General features: G+C 43.8%; 1 protein-coding gene across 4 annotated transcripts in view; it reads right to left on the minus strand.

Annotated features, from left to right (window-relative positions):
- BRPF3 (bromodomain and PHD finger containing 3) overlaps positions 1-16,527 on the minus strand; it is a 38,072-nt gene that overhangs the window by 16,763 nt on the left and 4,782 nt on the right. For all 4 annotated transcript variants that reach the window (XM_081010468.1, XM_081010466.1, XM_081010469.1 and 1 more), the window contains exons 2-7: positions 7,765-9,132; positions 6,950-7,106; positions 5,557-5,688; positions 1,952-2,080; positions 1,241-1,553; positions 164-433 (exon numbers count right to left, since the gene is read on the minus strand). In XM_081010468.1, the coding sequence (XP_080866594.1) occupies positions 164-433; positions 1,241-1,553; positions 1,952-2,080; positions 5,557-5,688; positions 6,950-7,106; positions 7,765-9,113 (2,350 nt within the window). In that variant the 5' untranslated portion in view covers positions 9,114-9,132. The remainder of the gene's footprint in view (positions 1-163; positions 434-1,240; positions 1,554-1,951; positions 2,081-5,556; positions 5,689-6,949; positions 7,107-7,764; positions 9,133-16,527) is intronic.

Here is a 16,527-nt window from a genome sequence, read left to right on the forward strand (position 1 = left end):
GATTTTTGAGTTTGTTGTTAAAGGCAGTAATTACATAGTGACTTCTGCCTACCAGACTTGTGAAGAATTAATGTGCACAGATCCCCTTGAGTCTTCACATTTACCTAGCTCTTTCCAGTAAACCAGAACTGCTTCCTCCAGAGACCTTGTGAAAAAAACTCACCTTTCTCCCCATCTTCATCACGTTCTCCTTGTAGCATCTTTTCCAGCCCTTCCTCCCATGGAGCTGGATCTCCATTTGGCAGGGTTTTACTCTGTTGCTGGGCCAGCTTTTGCCGGATAGAGTTGATTTCGCGTCTCAAGAGTCGGATGCGGCGAGTTCGGGCGCCACTTGACCTCATGGTGCTCACCATATCCAGCTTTTCCAGTAGCTCCTTCAGCTGTACCTCCAATGAAAGGTGAGCCCGGTTCTCAGGGAGGAGAAGGTTATCAACTGCAATGAGAAGCAAGAATGTGACTAACCCACCATTTAGGTCTCACATTGACTATCATCTTCATTATACAGCTTGTGGCACCTCTTCACTCTCACTTTTGACATCTGAGATGGTTATTTTTAGAACATACCTTATTTCTGTAATTTTAAGTTGTTTTGAACTGTTGTGAATATCGTGTTTTAATTGTTGTAACTCATCCTACAACTTTTGAGCGAAGGGCAGGCAATTAATAAACCTGTTTTTGAACTTCATATAATAAACAGGACATAAGGATTCTTCAAATGAAATGTCAATAATATGTAGGAAAAACACACCACAGAGCCAATGAGAAAGAGAGAGAGATCACATGCTCCGCAGCACACATAGGCAACCTGTGGCCGTGGAACACATGTACCCCTCACGTACCCCTCACTGTTGTCCTGTATGGCCCACTCCTCCAGTTGTCCCCCATGGTGACTATTCCCACAAACAGCATTGGCCTCAAATTTACTGCAGACATCTCCTGCCCACTATTTTCTGCTTCCTGGTAGACAAATATAGAAAGTGCAGGGTACAGCACCAAGTTGGCATCTATGATCATCTGGCCAGGAAGCAGAAGACACAGTACAGAGGGTAGGTCAATACTGAACCCAGCACGGCAATGAAAGAACAAATGCAAGGGAAGACAGGACTTATTGTAGGAGATACTGCCTCCAGAGCAGTTTCTTAAATGATTGTCTTTCTTTGCACATATGGAGGTTTTTAATCTTCTTTTCTCCTTAATGGTCTTTTATTTTTAAATACAAAAATTCCTAATGGAAACTCACCATCCTCCCAAGAAAAACGATAAAAATCTTCTGTCTTTGGCGATTCAGGCAAGTGAATCCCCACTTGGGGATCATAGCCAATAGTCTCAGCTTGCCGCCGTGCATGGCGCAATATTGCCCCTCCGAGGTCTCTCAGCCGGACAGCCGCTCGATGGAAAATGGTGTCTTTAGAATTATACCTCATGCAGTTGGTAAGAATAAGGTTAAAGTCCTCCTCAAACTCATCCAGTGTCCGGTACTGGTGGGACTCCAGCTTCCGCCTCATGGTAGAAAAATCCATTGGCTTGGAAATGAATTCCAGGTAATCTGGAACCTAAACATATAAAACCTGTACAATTACAAAAATCATTTACTAGCCAACCAGGGCATATCCATCACAAGCACTCTAAATGCCCTCTCACTGGCACTGGGGCAGTGCACAAATGCACAGTGATTTCATCCAGTTAAGTCCTATCCCATTCAGCCCCAGCAAATAAATAACCCTGCTGAGAAGCAAAAGCAAACTCCCTCAGAAAAAGTGCTCTAGTCTACCTGGTTGGGGAATCCTCTGTATAAGAACCTTTGAGGAAGTCCTTAATTTATACAAGAACAGAGCAAGTATGCCTTGACCAGTCCAGACTAGTCTTGCTTTTTGAGAGTTACATTTTGCAGGCATTCAAATGAGCAGTTCTTTAGGTCAAATCTAACCACACTTCTAGGTAAAGTACTTGCCTCACTCAGCTTTACAGGTTCTGCAAAGATCTGGGCTGGATCCTTTTCCTGTAGAAGATCCAGTGTTGTCCGCAGCAGCACGTTGAAAGGTGTGAGCTGCAACTCCATAGCAGCTTGCTGAACCTTTACCTGAAAATCACAGAATCAGAGTTGGAACGGATCCCAAGGGTCATCTAGTTCAACTAGATGCGAGTATGGCGGGGTGCCCGTGACGGAGCCTCAAGAACATCTTATAGGGTTTTTATGAAAACCTACGAGATGGCAGTGAAGGCCGCTAAGAAGTCCTACTTCTCGGCCTCCATTGCCTCCGCTAGCTCTTGCCCGGCGCAATTATTTAGTATAATTAGGTCTTTAACGTCCCTTGAAGGACAGCCAAATTTAAATAACAATTTGACACACAGCTGTGAGGCATTTGCGAGTTTTTTTGCGGAGAAGGTCCTGTTGCTCCGCCATGACCTCCCTGCCAATTTGGATAAAGGAACTGGAGGCCCCTCGACTGTCCTCGGGTCCAGTATTGGACCACTTTGACCGGATATCCCCAGCCGATGTGGACAGACTCCTCCGAGCTGGAAAGCCCACCACCTGTCCTCTTGACCCGTGCCCGTCTTGGCTGATTAGAGCGTGTCCAGACGAGGTGCGGCCCCCCCCTGGATGATATCATCAATTTGTCCCTTGGCACCGGGATATTCCCAGGGGAACTGAAGGAGGCAGTGGTGCGCCCGCTCTTAAAGAAAACATCATTAGATCCCTTAGAGCTATCCAATTACCGGCCGGTTTCGAATCTTTCATTCCTGGGTAAGGTGATTGAGAGAGCGGTTGCTGAACAGCTTGGTAGGTTTCTGGATGAAAGATCGGCTCTCGATCCATTCCAGTCCGGCTTCCGCGCTGGTCATGGGACCGAGACGGCTCTGGTTGCCCTAACAGATGATCTCCGCAGGCAGCTGGATCGAGGCAGGTCGGGGCTGCTGATTCTTCTAGACCTGTCAGAAAGCCTTCGACATGGTCGATCACGACCGCCTTGCCGACATGGGGATCCAGGGCACAGTCTTTCAATGGCTGCGCTCGTTTCTCTCTGGTCGGGGACAGAGGGTGGCGCTTGGGGGGGAATTGTCATCGCGCCACTCCTTGGTGTGTGGAGTGCCTCAGGGTGCGATTCTCTCCCTGATGCCTTTTAACATCTTTATGCGCCCCCTCGCCCAGCTTGTCCGGAGGTTTGGGCTGGGTTGCCATCAGTATGCCGATGACACCCAACTCTATCTGTTGATGGATGGCCATCCTGACTCGGCCCCAGACACACTGACCAGATGTCTGGAAGCTGTGGCTGGATGGTTACGTGGGAGCCGGTTGAAGTTAAATCCTTCGAAGATAGAGGTCCTCTGGCTGGGACGGGGCGATATGGGATTGAGGGGGCAACTCCCATCTCTTGCGGGGGTGCAATTAGTGCCAGCATCGTCCGTTAAGAGTTTGGGTGTAATCTTCGATACCTCCCTCTCTATGGAGGCGCAGATTACAGCTATAACAAAGGCGGCATTTTTTCATCTCCGCCAAGCTAAGCAGTTGGCTCCTTATCTCTCTCGCCCTGACCTAGCCACTGTGATCCACGCGACGGTCACCTCCAGACTGGATTATTGTAACTCGCTCTACGTGGGGCTGCCCTTGAGACTGACCCAGAAACTCCAGCAGGTGCAGAATGCCGCAGCGAGACTTCTTATGGGGTCTTCGCTGCGAGATCATATTCATCCGGTACTATACCAGCTGCACTGGCTCCCGGTGGAGTACAGGATCAGGTTTAAGGTGCTGGTTTTAACCTTTAAAGCCCTATACGGCCTAGGACCCTCGTACCTACAGGACCGCCTCTCCTGGTATGTCCCACAGAGAAATTTACGGTCTGCAAATAAAAACATCCTGAAGATCCCAGGCCACAGAGAGGTTAGGCTGGCCTCAACTAGAGCCAGGGCTTTCTCAGCCGCAGCTCCAATCTGGTGGAACGCTCTGTCACAAGAGACTAGGGCCCTGCAGGACCTGACATCTTTCCGCAGGGCCTGCAAGACAGAGCTGTTCCACCAGGCCTTTGGTCAGGGCGCAGCCTGACCCCCTCCTCTGGCAATCTGCACAGAATTTTGCTTAATGGTTGCCATCAATTTGATTTTAATTAATTTTATAATGAATGTTTTTAGAATGTTGGATTATTTTGATTGTTGTTAGCCGCCCTGAGCCCAGCTTCGGCTGGGGAGGGCGGGATATAAATAAAAATTTATTATTATTATTATTAACTGCGGGCAATGCAGGAATGACAGCTAAAAGCAGCACACCTCAGAGATACTAATGATAGAAAATAGCATTTCCTGTAGGCAAACCTTGTAAACTGCAGAAACTATAAATGCTGGTTTTGATAAAACCAACTAACTAGAGGCTAAAAGGATAACAGGATATACAACAAGCAGGGCTGGCCCTACCATTAGGCAAAACTAGACAGATGATTTTGAACGTCATGAACAACAAATAAGTGTGTTATTGAATCTATTACTTCTAGTGGCAAATGTCTCAATAACAATATCATGGGCCAGATAAACTACAAGTTATATATATATATATATATATATATATATATATATACACACACACACACACACACACACACACATATTCTTTTAATGATCCAGCTGTATTTATTCATGTGTTTTTAAAATGGTTATGAAATGAAGAAAACTGACCCGATCTATATAGGAATGCAGTTTAATTGTAGCATTTGCAGTTGAGATGGCTAACTTGAGGCCAACAGGCCAGATATGGCCCACCAAGCCATAGAAAATTGCCCACGTCTGGTCAGGAGATAAATATCCCTGTCTGTTCTTTACACAGTAATCTCTAAAGTGGAGATAAATGTGATATCTACTCATCAGAATATAAAATCCCTTTGACTGCTTTTTAGAGACCTCTTCTAAAGAGATCTTCTCTAAAGAGCAAGCAAAGGGATCTTTCTTCTCTGATCTCAACACTAAGCACTTTAGCTCTGTGATCTTAGATACAGATATGGAGATAAAGTTTAATCTGGCAGTCAGAGAAATATTTGAGCTCCAATCGCAGTGCTAAGCACCACAGCACTGAAATCAGAGAAAGTTGTCTTCCAGCTCTTTAATACTAAGAGATAGCATTTCCCCCTCAACTTCACTCCAGCACTAGGGGGAAAGGGGGCAGGGAAAAGCTGCCATTTAATTTTAAAGTGCCAGTGAATGTGTTTGTGTGTGTGTGTGTGTGTGTGTGTGTGTGTGTATGTGTGTATGCACATGTGTGCATACACACACACACATACACAGTTTGTCCAATAAGAGATAGGATCTGACTCATTTCAGAATCTTTTTTTGGCTGTAATCCTGTGCACACGTATTTTGGTGTAAGGCCCACTGAATGCAATGCAGCTTGATTCTGAATAAGCATGCTTAGGATTGCATGGGTGTTTTGTTTTTTGTTTTGTTTTAACACTAAAATGGCAATCACTCCACATCCAGGCCACCTTAGCAGCTCTAATCAAAGGCATTAAATAATGTCCATCTCATTGGGAGTGTAAACAGCTGTACAGATCATCAGGTCATGCTCATACCAACCTGCTCACGTTTGAGTTTTTCACGCTTACGAATTAATTCAATGAGCAGCCGTGCCCTTTCCAAGTCATGCCGCAGTTTTTGCCAGTACTTCAGTTCCTCCTTCACTGCACCAGTCTTCTCATCATGCTCTTTCTGTAAAATGGGAGATTTTTCTTTCTTTCTTTTTTAATGGTACCTGATCTCTCTTCATATCTCTCCTGATTCACCAATCTCTTCATATTTACAGTTATTCACAGTCAGTCTTTAACTAGATCATAGAATCTAAGCACCTTATGAGTCCTAAGCATAGATTGACTATCTAAAGAAGTCCAACCAACGTTCTGAGTATGTTCTGGAAATGTTTTAACCATACCCACTGACATTCTTTAACTTCTCAAATATGTGTTGCTACTTCATACCTGTGGTATAACCGAGAGCGAGGCTCCATTGTTTTTGGCCTTTTGACAAAGGATTGCACTGTGTCATCAGTGGCACAGGAGGCACAGAATGGCAGTGACACCCTCCTGGTGGTGGCAGCACTGTGCTCACCAGGACTGTGTTCACCAGGACTCATGGGGTGGAGAGCTACAGGTTGATGGCAGAAGCATGTCTCTGGTGCAGACACATATACACAACAATGATGACGCCAACAGAGTGCTCCCTCGACCTTGCCCCCACCCCATCTTTGTCCTAGTGAACACAGTGGCACCACCACCAGGAGGGCATCACTGCTGCTCTCCCCTCCCCCCCCCCAACTCGCACACTGCTGCAGCTCTCTAGCAAAGTCACTCAAAAAAAGTTATGGGGCACAGCAAATGTCAAGTACCAATTCTGTGTAAAGAAAATAGTAAAGTGTATGCCTAGCTCAAAAGGACTAGACCACAAACAGTAAATCAGTGGGTACAGTCTTTGGCCCTGACAACTAAGGAAAAGTGGTCTCCACAGTGCTGATTGTTTCTAAGGTAAAGACAGATGTAGATGGTTATCAATGGATTTTATCCACATGGTTTTTCTTTCCTGTGTAAAACACTACAAGATAAAAACAATGGGATGTGGTTTCAAAGGAAGGAACTGTTAAGAGAATTTTCAGGAGCGAGGCATAGATCATGGGTGGCTTGGCTTTACACTGTGGCATAATACAAAAATTGCATGCTGCAAAACCTCTATTACAATCACAATAGTTATTATTCGTGGACAACACTACTAAAGGAAGATTTTGAAGTTCCATTTCTATACTTCCTAAGAAATTCCCAAAATGAACTACCCTCCTGCTTTTTTTAGCTAGCAGTAGCTACTCCATCCAAGGACATTTTCCATCCATGTATCCCAGAAGCTTCCCTAATTAGTTCTTGTAACACTATTCTCTCATGGTATTTCAGGGTTCAGCAAAATGTCAGTGATGCCACAATCATACCTGTTCTGCATTTCTTTGGGACTGTAGATGAGAGTGCAGACGCCGTATAAGAGGAACACCGTTTCTTGACTGACGCTTTAAAAGCCAGTAGTTGTGCAGTCGCTGCATAAACTGATTCTTTCTCTGGAAGGCGAGACCACTGCAGATTTTATTCAGTCTAGGGAAAACAAAAGCATCAAGCGATTTCGTCACATATTAAACCCAACTTCAGATTCCGGAAGACCAGTGTAACACATGGAAACCCTCACTTTAGCAAAACAGTGCCTAATTTTCTAACATCACATTACATGTTAGGAATTATATAAGTAACTCAAGTTCATCAGAGGCTTTTCAACTGTGAAATTGCTGCTCTGTAAGAAACAGCTCTACAGCTCCAATTAAGCAATAGCAACAGCAAAATGGGCAACACCCAGCCATCAGCTTAGCTCAAATGGACCAAATTAATTCAGAGGTTTAGCACAAGTGATTACTCCAGTCACTTTCATATAATCACTTAAACGCATTACTAATATAAACACTAGGCAACAAACACAACTGTAGATAGAGGTTACAATCCCGCTCCAAGTTAAACTGTCACAATCCCATTGAAGTCAATGGGATAAGCCTAAACTCGGACCATAAATTGCAAATTTTCTTCGTTTTCCACCTTCAACAATTTATGCCTGCACTTCATTTCCTAACGTAATTAAACAAAGCATTTGCTGAAACAGCCGCAGGGCATAAAAGATGCCACCCAATTGGAAAACAGGAGAAAAACGCTGGGCTAGTTCACTGATCAACATGGAAACAAAAGCCAGAATGGTTTCACCACTCACCGGTATGAAGGGATCTGTGCAACCATCAGCAAAGGGGCAGAAGAACAGGCTTCCTTCTTTACCTTCTGCTTCAATTTCACTTTGTTCTTGCTCTTGGGAGTGCCCCCATCTACTGTCTCGTTCCTTGAAACATCCTCCTCTCCCTTGTGAACAGTAGTTGTGCGCCCCTTCTTCACTGTGCCAGGAGGGGAATGTGCCTCGCAATAAGCAGTCTTGCGCACAGTAAACGTTGTGCCATTGAGGCTGGTCTCCCTCATGGGCTCAATCTTCATGAAAAGACCAGCCCTCTGGGCACAGGTGACATGGAAGGCTGTGTAGCAGTTCACCTTGTGACACTGGATGGCTGCTCCCATGCCCTTCTGCTTGCAGATGTAGCAAGTGAGCTTCCAGCGAGCTGGTGGGATATTTTCTATTCCCTCAATGGGCTCCAGAAACACAGTGTTTGCAAAACAGACTTCTGGGATCCAGATGGCACAAACAACATGGGCCCAGTGACCATCACTGGTCTGCTTGAAGGCTCCACCCTTGTTTGGACACAAAACACAATCAACTGGGCGGGAAGGGGACTGTAGGCAGCAGCGACAAAGCCATTGCCCCTCAGGGATGTAGGGCACTCCATAGCATTCTTGGTGCACAGCCAAGTTACAAATGTCACAAAACAAAATGACGTTGCTGTTATGGCATTCATCATCCATGCAAACACAGCAAACGGCATCTTCATCTATTAGAGTCTGCTGGGCCCCATTGTTGCGGCTCTCCAGGTATGACTCCTTCTCCAACCGATCTACTAGCAACTCAAAAGTCTCAGCAGAAACTGACCCATAGCCATCGTTCTTCCTTTTCTCATTGATCATGTCAAGCCACGCCAAATCTTCCTCATCCATATCATACTCCACTTCAGCATCAACATCCTCAGGTGGCTTCTCAATGTACTGATAGTATGCGGAAGGCAAGGCTGGAGCATCTGGTTGGCTCAAGGAATCAATCATCCGAAAGCTGGGCTGTGGTAGGTGGAATGATGTCCCAGGAGCGTGTTTTGTGCATGTTTCCCTTTTTTTGCCTTTACACTGAGTTTTCTTTGATTTTGAAGGAAACAGTGGCTGCTCACTGTTTTCTTTGTTACTGTTGCATTCTGTGATGTCCTGGGCAGTCAGCTCGTCCTCTGTGATGATCTTTAGAGGATCATAAATGCTGATGCGATGGAGACGCCCATCAATATCAACTTCGACTATCCGCTGGGCCTGGGCATAGGTCAGAGTCTCTCGCGTGGGTGAGCATTTCAAGCTGTATGGTGAAGGAGAACGTCTCCCTTCTAGGGTCTGTCGGGACCTCCTCCGAGGTTTCCTCATAGCAGCAACTCAAAAAACCCTGCAGAATAGTCCAAAAGAAAAATAGCATAAACATGAGCAGCATAAATTTCAGGGCAACAAGGTCTAACTTCAACTGATTAATTGGTTAAAGTTAATTTTAACTAAGAGGGCTGAGAAATAAGAGCATACCTGTTTATTTGGCAACTACTTTGTTTGTGGGAATGAAAAAAGGAAGAAAATGAAGCCTTTTAACAATGAGTGGTAGACAGATTTGGCTTATCTCACACTTCAATTTCTCAAAAAGGCACCTATCCTGAGGTAACTTAGGTAATGTTCATTCTGAAAAGTATTTAAACTGAATTGACTGCTCTGTTAAAAACAAAATTTAACCAAGTACAAATTCTTTAAGAAACAGTTAGCCCTAAACATTAGGCTACCCTGAATATGAATCCTTAGATTCTTTTCTTCTTTCTACTAAAGTGTCTTATAATGTTTTAGCATTATAGGAGTCATTCACAGAACCAACAAGACAAAGATATCATAAGCAAGCAGCTAGGAAGGCTAGACACAGAAAACTTGTAGAAGAGAACCTGGAAGCAAAGAAAATCCAATAATAAACAAGGAGGTTGAAAATGAAGAAATGGATCAAAAGAAGAATTTAATTTGGAAACACAAACCCAAACCCAAGCAAAGAAGTAAAATAAAGGAGCTAAATATCAGCCTGTCTCTTCTAACGAACTAAGATTCTGAAACACAGAATGCAAAGCAGCACATGAATGCAAACTAAAAAGATAAATTTGGGCTGGGGCCTTATCTCTTAGTGCACTTTTGGGTGTGTGAAACTTTAAATTAGTGGATACCTAATTTGCTGTAAGCCATCTGCACTTTACATTTAAAGCTGCATTATACCACTTTAAACAGGCATGGTTTCCCTCTGAGAATTCTGGGAAGTGAAGCATGTTAAGGGTGCTGAGAGGTGTTAGGAGAGCCCTATTCCCCTCACAGAGCTACAATTCCCAGAGTGGCTTAACCAGCGGCCCCTCTCCCCGGGAAACACTGGCAACTGTAGCTCTAGAGAGGGAAATCGGTCACTGCATAATGTTAACCTAAAATGGAATCAAAAGCTTCCATAGTTTCCTTGCAGTCACATCATGGAGGGAGGGGGCACATGACTGTGAGATACTAAGTGTGTACAAACCAACCATTGATTTGGAATTGCACTCTTGAACAGAATTTAACTTACAGTTGAGGGAAATGTTTGAAAAGGCAAACATGTATTATGTGTGCAAATACGAAAGACAAAACCTTTTGCCCTCCGATCACCCAATTTTCTTTTTGGCGTGATTCTTTTAACCCCCCCCAACCCAATAACTACAGTGGTGCCCCGCAAGACAAATGCCTCGAAAGACGAAAAACTCGCTAGACGAAAGAGTTTTCCGTTTTTTGAGTCGTTCCGCAAGACGAATTTCCCTATGGGCTTGCTTCGCAAGACGAAACGTCTTGCGAGTTCTTGCGAATTTGTTTCCTTTTTCTTAAAGCCGCTAAGCCGCTAATAGCCACTAAGCCGCTAATAGCCACTAAGCCGTTAATAGCCGCTAAGCCGCTAATAGCCGCTAAGCCGCTAATAGCCGTGCTTCACAAGACGAAAAAACCGCAAGACGAAGAGACTCGCGGAACGGATTAATTTCGTCTTGCGAGGCACCACTGTATTATAATGCATGCCTTCAATGGTCAACTTTCTCTATATTTCCTACATTTGCATATTCTTCTTAAACTGTGACAATGTTTTACATTTATTCCTATTGTGTAATTATTTTTGAAACATTCAATAAAAAAGCATTTAAAGAAAGGAGAAAAAGCCAGGCCCTTTCTCCTAGGCCCTCTGTGTAACTGTATGCCAGGAATAAATTTAACAAATGGCAGTTTTCCAAACATGGAAATGCAACAATTGAAATCCATACCTATTGTATAGGTCTTAGTGGCATAGAACAAAGTAACAATACTTGAGTTAAGATAAACATGTATTCTTAAAGACATAATTGAGAATCTACAATTCCCCTTTGGTTACAAAATATGAGCCTTCAGACTGCATCTGCTACATTTTTTCCAAAGGCTATCATTTGAGAAGGATGAGAATTCTAAAACTACTTGTTCTGGAGATGATGTAACTTAAGTCAGAGAGGCTACTTCATGGATGAAGCAACTTTAAAACTACCGTATTTTTCGCCCTATAGGACGCACTTTTTCCCCTCCAAAAATGAAGGGGAAATGTGTGTGCATCCTATGGGGCGAATGCAGGCTTCAGGAAGCTCTGCGCAACCCTTGGGAGACTGGCTCGAAGACGCGACGGTCTCCGAAAGGTCGCGCAGAGCTGCCTGCGCTCCCAGGCGTCGCTCAGCTCTGCGCGACCCTACGGAGCCCGGTGCCAAGCCGCGCCGGGCTCCAAAGGGTTGTGCAGAGCTGCCTGCATTCCGAAGCCTGGGGCGCACTGAAGAGCGCGCCCAGGCTTCACGCAGCTCTCCGCAAGCCTGGGGAGACGGCGCAGCTCCCTAGGCTTGCAGATAGCAGGCTGTTCTGGGGGCTGGGGTCGGGGGAAGCTCAGGCTTCCCCCGCGCCAGCCCCGCGCCTGGGGGGGAAATAAAAATTTTTTTCTTTATTTCCCCCCCATAAAAACTAGGTGAGTCCTATGGGGCGGTGCATCTAATGGGGCGAAAAATACGGTACTTTTTTTAAAACCTGGGGAAAAGAGAGACTGTTGCGCTTCCTGCTCAGTTTCTGTTTGCATTGTTTTGTCCTTTCCTCAATGAATAAGCACCCTTGATCATGCCCAGATTTCATTGGATGCAAGGAAGGGATATTGTCCATGTCTTCTGTTCTGAACAGAGAAAAGATACAAAGAGGTTATCTCTGTAACTACAGTGGTGGCTGATGTAGGTGGACTTTTCCATTGATGGGGGGCCAATGGTAGCCACGCCAATACCATTTCGTGGTCCTGTGTCTTCCGCTCCTTTAAATGTGGCAGCTACTTTTTGTTAAGCTATGCCTCACAACAGTCACTTATTGTTATATCCCACCCAAGGCAGCCATTTATTGACTAGTGCATTGCACTTTCTCAAAACTCCCAATGCCTCCACTGGTCCCTGAATGTTGGTGACCTGTGGAATAAGTGGTAGTAGGTTGGTAGTAGGTTGGTAGGGCTACCCAGTAAGCTTCATAGCTGAGCATATACTGTATTTGAATATTGGAGTCTTATGTTCGAGCCTAATACTTTTAAACACAGAGCAATGCTACATTAGCGGGAGAAATAATGCTACATATATCATCTTTTGAAAATGCTAATGAGAATGAATCAGTTCATGTAGAAAGAGAAAGAAGTTCTCGGTGTTTGACTCTGATAGTTTACGGACAGGTGGCTGGAAAAATAACTTTTAAATAAACAAACATATAGAAGAACATTGAAACAAATTATAATAGTCAATGTGGCTACTCCACAAACTGCTTCTAGCCCACTGGTTCAGTTGTGTAGTGTACACATGGCCTGCACTGCTCTATAGAAATAAAAATATAAACATTTATTATATAAATATAAAATAAAAATAATTATTATATAAATATAAAGTAGTGTGCAATCAAAGCTCCTTGTGGTTGTTATGTGGGCTGTTTTGCTCTGTTGTTATGGCATATGTATTTATGTTTTAAATGTATTGTAAGTTGCTTGAAGATCTTCAGGTAACAAGTGATCAACAAGTTAATAGTCATGATATTATTATTATTATTATTATTATTATTATCATGTCAGTAGATTTTTTCATACTGCGCAGAACCAATTTTAGATTGAAAAAGTGCATTAGCACATGAAAAGGGGGAGATGGAATATATGTATCAGTCAACATCATGATGTATTAATATTGACTAATGCATGTATTCCATCTTCCCTTTTAAAGAAATGTGTTTTGAGAAATCAGTATTTTCTCCAGGGGATGGAGCAAGCATTCCATTTATATGGGATGGAGGGATGTGAAGGACTCTGAGCATTGTTTTTTGAGCAGGGAAGGCCAATGATAGTTTCCTGGAGAAAGTTTCCTTAAAAGAATCAAGTCTATGTGGAGTTTTTTGAGGGACAATAGGAAGGGAAAGAGAGTGGGAAGGGAGGGAATGGGGATGAGGAATCTGTGAAAGGAAAATAAGGTCCCAGTCCATGTTGCTTTTCAGGGCTGCTTTCACCCTAGAGCCCTTAGGTACACAGTTTCCTCTAATTAGCTGGAAAAGGAATTAAAGCAGAGTGTCCATACAGAGCTTGCATATAGCACTATATTACCAAGCAATGGCCTTCCCCATAACCAAATTCTCCTATGTTCCATCACAATTAAGTTCTATTTAAAACAAAGGTCCCTGACAACTTCAGTTCAAAGTTTATTGCTTGTTGTTTCTGCTAGTTTTATTGCTTCCTGTTGATCCCAGCTGGGAAACAAGTTATAAAGGGCCTGCTAATTGCCCCTTAAATAGCTTGCTTTAATTGCCCCTTTTTGTGAAACATTTCATTTCTCAGTGCCTCCTATCTGCAAAGCACCCCCCTGTGTGTTCAGAGTGGACTTTGCCTTTCAAAGTAACATTTACAGAAATACACATAAGCAGAAGTGGGACTGCAGCGAGCTAGAATGGGAGGGGGGAATCATTCATCTCACCATGGTCAAGATAAAAATTTCCACCCACAAAGCGCTATTAGCCTCAGGGGGACATTTCCCTATTAGGGCTAACAGTACATTTGTGGGTGATTTTAATCAGGACCATAAAAATGGAGGGAGGAGGGGATAACTAAACTCTTCTTCTCCAGTTGACATGTTCCCAATCCTGCTCAGGGCCCCCTGAAACTATTACTTTGAAAGGCAAAACTAGACACATTAAATCAATTAATGGCATAGCAGAGACATAGTCCCATAGTGCATCCCTTATCATCTGAGTTACACTCTCCTTCCCAGGGATTTATATACTGTTTCTATACAACTGTGATTAGGTACAAAGTTTGTTTGAATACTATGCTCCACTGTGGCAGAGGAGACAGGGTGGGTAGCCAATGATTTGGGCTTCAATTAGTGTTTTTTACTTACACCACTTCAGACATCAGTGTAACATTAGAACAGTGTGTTGGAGTTAGGAGCATAGCATTTTGTGTATATCTGATTCTCTTCTGCCATGCACTCAACTTTGGACCATTTTGGTGAATCCACTGGTAAAATTATGCTGGCAGTTCAAGTATGCTGGTGTGAAACTGCACCAGTGCTAGCTCTATTGGCACAGCCTTAAAATGGCAGAGCAGAAGGCAGCCCTGTATCAGATTTTTTATGTTTGTTGTTTTTATTATGTTTTTAGATATGCTGTGAGCCACCTAAAGTGGCTGGGGAAACCCAGCCAGATGGGAGGGGTATAAATAATAAAATTATTACTATTACTATGTCCTATGATTCTCAAGTCATAGTATTATGCCATAATCTTTTGCTTCCATTATGTTCCACTTGCATATTTGTAAGAAGGCAGTTGTGTTGTAAAAGTGCCTCCTCCGCAATGAATACAAAATTTAGCCATGCAAAATTTAGCTTAGTGGATTGCCTATGAAGACATATTTTCTATTCTCATGTTAAAACACTAAAGATGCCAGCTGGTTACAGAAGACAGAAACCACTTTATTTTACATTCCCTTGATTTTCAGTATTCAAATTATTCAACCCTTATGCTAAATCAGCACTTGCTGGATTCCCCCCACCCCACTGATTTACAACCATAAACCAATTATTTCATAGAATCATATTATTGTAGATTTGGAAGGGACTGCAAGGGTCATCTAGTCCAAGCATCTGCAATACAGGAATCTACTAGATCACACATGACAGATGGCCAGTCAACCTCTGCTTAAAAACCTGCAAGGAAGGAGAGCCCCACCACTTCTCGTTGAACAGCTCTTACTGTCAGGATTTTTTTTTTCTTGGTATTTTGTTGGATCTACTTTCTTGTAACTTAAATCCATTGGTTTGGGTCCCAGCTTCTGGAGCAGGAGAAAACAAGCTTGCTCCATCCTCCATGTGACAGCCCTTTAGATATTTGAAGGGACGCGGGTGGCGCTGTGGATTAAACCAGAGCCTAGGACTTGCTGATCAGAAGGTCGGCGGTTCGAATCCCCGCGACGGGGTGAGCTCCCGTTGCTCTGTCCCTGCTCCTGCCAAGCTAGCAGTTCGAAAGCATGTCAAAGTGCAAGTAGATAAATAGGTACCGCTCCGGCGGGAAGGTAAACAGTGTTTCCGTGTGCTGCTCTGGTTCACCAGAAGCGGCTTAGTCATGCTGGCCACATGACCCGGAAGCTGTACGCAGCCTCCCTCAGCCAATAAAGCGAGATGAGCGCCGCAACCCCAGAGTCGGTCACAACTGGATCTAATGGTCAGGGGCCCCTTTACCTTTTATCATCTTCTTACCAGGCTAACATACCCATTTTCATCAACTGTTCCTCATAAAGCTTGGTTTTCAGACCCTTCATCATTTCATTTTCTTTCTTGCACCTCTCTCCTCTGATGCTATGCCACTATTCTTACAAGGCCACATTATAGCAATAAACTTTGTGGACTTAATACAAATTCCTCTGCACAGGAGCCAACTCCTAGGGGCCCTTCAGCAGCCCCCCCCCCAAATTGAGGGGGCTGGTCCTCCTAAGGTTGATGAATATGGCCATTCAAATGGGTCATGTGTGCTGTGTCATGTGATCGATTATGTGGGGCAGGGCTTGCCCCCCAAATATTTTGTTCAAGTTGGCACCCCTGTCGCTCTATGATACTCTAGCAGTGTCTTCCTTCGCAAGGTACATCCAACACCTCACATTCCTAAAACAGCTTTACCTTTCCTCCACACTTTTCAAGACTTCACCCTTGCCTATTGCTAACATTTGCCACTTATCAACAGACTAGACTCCTTTAGCACTTTCACCAAGGCCCCAATCTGCACTATACATTTAAAGCAGTATCATGCCACTTTAAGCAGTCTTGGCTCCCCTCAAGTATCCTGGGAACCGTAGTTTGTTAAGGGTGGCGAGAGTTGTTAGGGGACCCCTATTCTACTCACAGAGCTACAGTTTGCAGAGTGGTTTAACAATAAACCCGTCTTCTGAGGGAACTCTGGGAACTGTAGCTCCATGAGGCTAAGAACACTTAGCATCAGGATTCTTTTTTTTTAAGAATATTTTTTTATTAACCGACCAATCACATCAAATCAAACCAAATTACATAAATTCCAAATTACACAGACGAATTTTAAATTTTTGTTGGGGGTACCCATATTTCAAGTTCCGAAGGTTCCGAGCATCAGGATTCTTGGGAGGAAGCCATGAAAGTGCTATGATACTGCTTAAAGTGTAAATAGATGGAACCCATGTTTCTGTGCATGCTAGCCACCATCTCCAAATGTCCCTAAA

Source organism: Podarcis pityusensis (genome assembly GCF_964106645.2).
Source record: "Podarcis pityusensis genome assembly, chromosome: 6".
Taxonomy (NCBI): domain Eukaryota; kingdom Metazoa; phylum Chordata; class Lepidosauria; order Squamata; family Lacertidae; genus Podarcis; species Podarcis pityusensis.